Source organism: Gekko japonicus, unplaced genomic scaffold (assembly GCF_001447785.1).
Source record: "Gekko japonicus isolate JY-2015 unplaced genomic scaffold, Gekko_japonicus_V1.1 scaffold2958, whole genome shotgun sequence".
NCBI lineage: Eukaryota > Metazoa > Chordata > Lepidosauria > Squamata > Gekkonidae > Gekko > Gekko japonicus.
In genome coordinates, this window is record NW_015171590.1 from 24,845 (window position 1) to 30,938 (window position 6,094).

At 47.3% G+C, this 6,094-nt stretch overlaps 1 protein-coding gene across 1 annotated transcript in view; it reads left to right on the forward strand.

The window, feature by feature from the left end:
* LOC107117704 (nesprin-2-like) overlaps positions 1-6,094 on the forward strand; it is a 77,591-nt gene that overhangs the window by 21,522 nt on the left and 49,975 nt on the right. Inside the window, exon 10 of the mRNA XM_015419861.1 lies at positions 5,444-5,602. Within this exon, the coding sequence (XP_015275347.1) occupies positions 5,444-5,602 (159 nt within the window). The remainder of the gene's footprint in view (positions 1-5,443; positions 5,603-6,094) is intronic.

Genomic DNA, 6,094 nt, shown 5'->3' on the forward strand with positions numbered 1-6,094 from the left:
AGGGTATTATTCAAGAGTCTCTGTATTATGATTCTCAGGTGGCAACATAGCTTCAGTTTCAGAGGCAGCAAAGTTTGTTGAAATGAATTGGGGAGAGAGAGAGATTAGCCAGTGAATGCTTTGCAGGAAGAGTCTACAAACATGCCAGCAGCAGTCACGCTTTTTTATTAGCGTACATGCATTTCTGCAGTCTCAGGCAGCCCACAGTTACAGCCATTCACTTTACCTCTGGGTCACTCTGTAGCACTCTTGGTTTTATGCTCACTGGGTCAGTTGTATAGATTAGTAGCCATAAGACCATCACTTCCCGGTAGAACACAAGGGAGGGACGCTGTTGCTAACCTTCGCACAATTTAAGCTTAAGTTGTTCAGGCCTGTCCACCTAGGCTAATTTTAAAAAAAGCGGAAGAGGAGATACAGAAAATTAGATGGTGTACCAAAGACATTTTTATTTAGGACTGCATTTGACTAATGCAGTTTTTAGTTATTGGCAGTCCTAACTGACACTTGAAATTGTGGTCCTTTCTAGGGTTGCCAAGTGCCATGTTCACCCCCAGTGGGGGACTTTGGGGGGCGTTCCCAGAGGGGGCAGGGCATCCCAACGTGATGACATCACGTTGAGGATGTCCCGCTCGCCTGCCCACTCTTCCAGCATCGGCTCCCTGCAGTTAAAGGGGCCCCTTTAACTGCAGGGAGCCAGCATTTCCCCCGGCACCTGACCTCCGCAGAGATCAGGGGCGCTGGCTCCCTGCAGTTAAAAGGGCCCCTAACTGCAGGGAGCTGGCGTATCTGCATGCCCGATCTCGATCGGGCGCGTGGCCCGCAGCCACCCCTCTCTCTCCTCTCTCTCAAGAGAGAAGGGAGAGCAGTGGTGGTGGGTGTTGGGGCTAGGGGGCGGGGCTTCCCCGGCAACTGGCCGGCAGCGGGTAGAAGCCCCCAAAAAGCGGGGGACCCCTACCAAACAGGGTTTTTTTTTGGCAACCCTAGTCCTTTCTGTGTTATTTTAAATCATTGTTGTTTTAGTTATATTCTAAGCCGCCTTGAATTCCACAAGGTTAATCAATATTTTAAATAAACAAAATAAATAAATTATGGGAGTATACTGTAGAAATATTATAGGGGTTTACTAGCAAAAACAATGTAGCGCTTCGGAGTGTTCACGGGACTTACATTGTTGGTCCAAATAACAGACTAAAAGCAAATGCCATTTGGAGTGTCCCTTTATTAGGGCCAATCGGAATGACAGCAGGGGAAGTCTACAAGCTTTCCCAGTTCTCCCGCTCTGCATGAAGCTGGGGTTTTTTTTCCTAAAGGGAGAGGAGGAGAAAAAGATGCAATTGTGGCCGGATTCCCACCCCCCACCCACATTATTTAAACCCCCCATGTTCTAGGGTTGCCAGCTGCCTGGTGACAAAATGTCATTTTAACAGAGACTTAATGGGATGTTATTTACTAGAGGTTGCCAGCTGGTTGGAAAATGCCTGGAGATTTTGGGGGTGGGTGCAGCTTGGGGAGGGGAGGGACTTCAATGAGCTATAATGCTGTAGGGTCCACCTTCCAAAGGGGCCATTTTCTCCAGGCCAACTGATCTCTGTCGCCTATTGTAATCCTGTGAAATCTCCAGCCACCACCTGTAAATCGAGTGCAACCCGTTCACCTTTTCACAATCAACAAAAGTTTCTATTTACAAACATTCCACCAAACCTCTAAGGATGAATACCATGCCGATTAATACGTTAATGCAAACAGTCCTATTTTGCGTTCCATTTTCCTTTTCTCTTCCGTGTTATCGTTTTACGTAGCACCTGTTGCGGTTTCCACAACGGGACGGCTCAGATCCCGTTTTTCTTTTTTTTTTTCCTCCGTGTTGTAGTTTTACCGTTGTGGGAACCGCCAGAGGTGCTATGTAAAACTATAACACAGAAGAAAAAAGAAAAGAAAAACGGACCACAAAATAGGACTGTTTGCATTAGCATATCTATTGGCACGCATTCATTCTTAGACGTTTGGTGGGATGTCTGTAAACAGAAACTTTTGTCGATTGTGAAAAGGTGAAGGAGTTACACTAAGCTTCGATAATACAAAGATATAGTTGTTATATCACGGTTATATTTTGTTTACCATTCCAACCCATGATCTCTCTTATTTTTAACCACCTGTAAGTTGGCAACCTGACGAGGGATGTTCTTTACTTCCATGCCATGAAAAACTTCAGAGGTCCATCTCCACATCTTAAAGCTCTTTTAAAGAGACGGGAAAAAATCCAGGCCTGTTAGCAACACTATGTGATGTGACCCACCCTGGTGATGAGCTCTGGAGCTGATGAATGCTGGACTGGATGGGCCTTTGGCCTGATCCAACATTGGCGTCTCTTATGTTCTTATGTAAGGCAATGTTGGATCAGACCAATAGCCTATCCAGTCCAACACTCCGTCACACAGTGGCCAAAAATACCAGGTGCCATCAGGAGGTCCAGCAGTGGGGCCGGGACATTAGAAGCCCTCCCACTGTTGCCCCCCCTCAAGCACCAAGAAAACAGAGCATCACTTGCCCCAGCCTGAGAGTCCCTATCTATACCTTGTGGCTAATAGCCACTGATGGACCATATGTTTATCCAATCCCTTCTTGAAGCCGTCCATGCTTGTAGCCGCCGCCACCTCCTGTGGCAGTAAATTCCATGTGTTCTTCACTCTATTGTAATCTCAAGTAATAACCCAGTTTGCAAAATGCTTGGTCATCTTCGTTATTGTTTTGACTCTACAACAGACCTATGAGGTAGACCACCACTGTATAGACTTCACCTGAAACTTAGGCTGTGGGAGAGAACCACAGAGCCCGTCTTCCACTCGGACTTATTGCCCCTGGCCAGCTGCTTCGCAAATCAAGAGGCCTTCGAACAAACACTTTGGGCAGAAGTGTCAGACCCTGAGGTGTGACCCCCCCACACACACACACACTGAAAAAAAGCATTTAGCCATAAAATGTCCTATACACAAAAGCTGATAAATTAGCACACCCCGTGCACTGTCGGAGAGCTATGCCTAGGCTGGAGAGTCAAAAGAGAAGCATGTCTTTTGCAAACAATGGAAGGAAAAGCCCGGCCTCCGTAAGCATTTAAAAGCGGGGCAGTGCAGCTGGCGTGTGGAGCCCCACGGGATTAGCCGTCCAGATGCTCTTGCAGGAAGAGGTGGGAAGACCAAAGGAGCAGATGTATTCTAGGGGAGGTATGGGCATTGCTCCCTCTAAGCTGTGGAGTCTTGTGAGCAAAAATTCTACTCTGTGAGCCGCTGGCATTAAAGTTGTGAGCGAGCGATTTGGCCGCTGCACAAATTAGTTGGCTCTGGAGCCATCCCTTCCTGAGCTAGGACAAAAATCTGTGAGCCGGAGGCTAAAAAACTGTGAGCTAGCTTAGAGGGAACACTGGGTTCTCAGCTTAGAGGGAACAATGGGTATGGGTAAGTCAGGGATCCGGCACAGGCGAGGCTTAAAATCATCAAGACGCTGAAGAGGAATCCATGAGAATGTCAGCACTCTCAGGATGGAAATGCACATTACCCAAATGCATGGCAGCCTCTTTTGCAAAGGCTCGGAGCAGTGCCTTTCGCTCTCCCTTCCTCCTAATAACCCCGTAGGTTAGCTTGAGAGAGAATTGCTAGCCCAAGTCCCCCCAGCAAGCTTTCAGCAGGTACTTGTGTTGGATCTCACTGCTTTTTACTTGTGAACATTATGGCAACACAATCTAAGAAGGTTATTTGTGGACCATAGGTTGATTTTATAACTACTGGGCTAGTGATTGCACTAAAAAGGTTGTATGCGCATATTTACCCTGTGCCTGGTTATTTTTCTTCTGAACAATTTTCTTTATGGTCCTGATTGAATTTGTATTTTGTATATATTTTTGATTGTGTTTTTATGAATGTAACTATTTACCATCTAGCCACATTTGTATGACCTCTGAGGAAGGCCGATTCGGCCGAAACGCGTCAGGTCATTTTTTTAGCCCTGGTTATGATTATGGTTTATGTATATTGGTTGTAATTGGGCCCCTATATATGCTTTAATTTGATATTATCAATAAATACATGTACCTCTTTTTATAAATAGTTTTTATATTGGCCCTCCTTTCCACTAACCTTTGTTTGGTTTTGGAGTTCTTTGTTAGGTTTAGTTTTTTTCCCTTTCTTGTTTCTGCGGATCTGCACCAGAAACAGTTAGATTTGAGTCTAGTCACACCTTAGAGACCACCAAGGGTTCCAGATGTAAAGAATTTGAGATTCAGAGCTCCCTTATCAGGTGAGGAAGGGAGCGTTGACTCTCGGAGACTTATACCCTGAACATAAGAACATAAGAGAAGCCAATGTTGGATCAGGCCACTGGCCCACCCAGTCCAACACTCTTGTCACACAGTGGCCAAAAATACCAGGTGCCATCAGGAGGTCCAGCAGTGGGGCCAGGACACTAGGAGCCCTCCCACTTTTGCCCCCTCCCCCCAAGCACCAAGAATACAGAGCATCACCTGCCCCAGCCTGTGAGTTCCTACCTATACCTTGTGGCTAATAGCCACTGATGGACCTCTGCTCCATATGCTTCTCCAATTCCCTCTTGAAGCCGTCCATGCTTCTAGCCGCCGCCACCTTCTGTGGCAATCTTGCTGGTCTTAAAGGTGCGACTGGGCTCGAATCTAGCTGTCCAGCCAGCTTTGTGGCAGAGTAGGGAGCTGAACCCAGGTATCTCTTTTTGTCAACTCTCTGCACTCCATGCATAGTTTTATAAACCATCTAGAGATCGGGGGCCCTCGGGAATAGCATGAAGTGTACTTTGGGGGTCTTCAGCAGCAAGAGGAACTGACAAAAATCAACCCTCCCCATCTTAGAATCATAGAGTTGGAAGGAACCTCCAGGGTGATCTAGTCCAGCCCCCGGCACAATGCAGGAAATTCAAAAATACCTCCTCCGGGGTCCCCAATTAAACTGGCTGGGGGGGATTGCTTCCTGACCCCCCCCCCCCAAAGTGGCGGGCATTTCCCTGGGGGTATAAGGAAGGGCCACGAGAACTAAGCACTGATGCAACCCTTCCTGCCCTCCATCTCATGCCCAAGTTCACAGAACCAGCACTGCTGTCAGATGGCCACCTTCTGTCAGTGGAAAATTTATTCAGGATGCAACCCGTTTACTTTTCTGGATCACATTTGCACCACATAGTCCAGCCAGATGGGAACAACATAGTGGCTTCTGTTTTTTTTAAGGGGAAAAAATTAAAATAATTTATTACAAAAAAAAATAGCAATTAGTGGCTTGGGAATCTACCTCGAAACCACGATCGGTCAATGGAAGGAAATGGAGCCACACCTTTGACGATGCAGACCTTTGAATTGTGTTTTGCAAGTTTTGTCTGAGTCTTGCGATGCAGGGGAATAGCGGCCGTGCCTTTTCTGCTTCTGTAGGTTTCTCTGCGCAAGCAAGAGATCGAGGACCGGCTCAACGCCTGGATTGTGTTCAACGAAAAGAATAAGGAGCTCTGCGCTTGGCTGGTGCAAATGGAGAGCAAAGTGCTGCAGTCGGCAGACATCAGCATCGAGGACATGATCGACAAATTGCAGAAGGTGAGTGGACTTGTGCGACACCGTGCCCTTATCGCTTGGACCACGGCCCAGCGCATGGCGGCAAGTGCCCAGAAGCACCGGCGTGTGATAAGCAGCACTTAACAACGCCGTGGCTTCAAGGGTCTGACTCTCAGGGGTGCTGAAAAACTCTTAAACTTCAGCCCTCTGATTTGCCCACCACTAGACTTGTAAGTAACTCTCTTCCTGGTCTTTTGTGGTGGATCAGGATTGCCTCTAAGAGACCAAATAGGGAGCTCAAGTCTCCCCCTCCCTTCATTTTAATGCCATAAACATAGGTAGAACAGAGTGGAACAGAGAGGAGACAACTGAGAGGTGGTATGATAACCGTCTTCGAGTACTTGAAGGGCTGTCCTGTAGAGGATGGGCTGGAGTTGTTTTCTGTTGCCCCAGAAGGTCGGACCAGAACCAGTGGGTTAGTTCAGAGGAGTTTTCAGCTAAACATGAGGAAGAACTTCCTGACGGTTAGAGCGG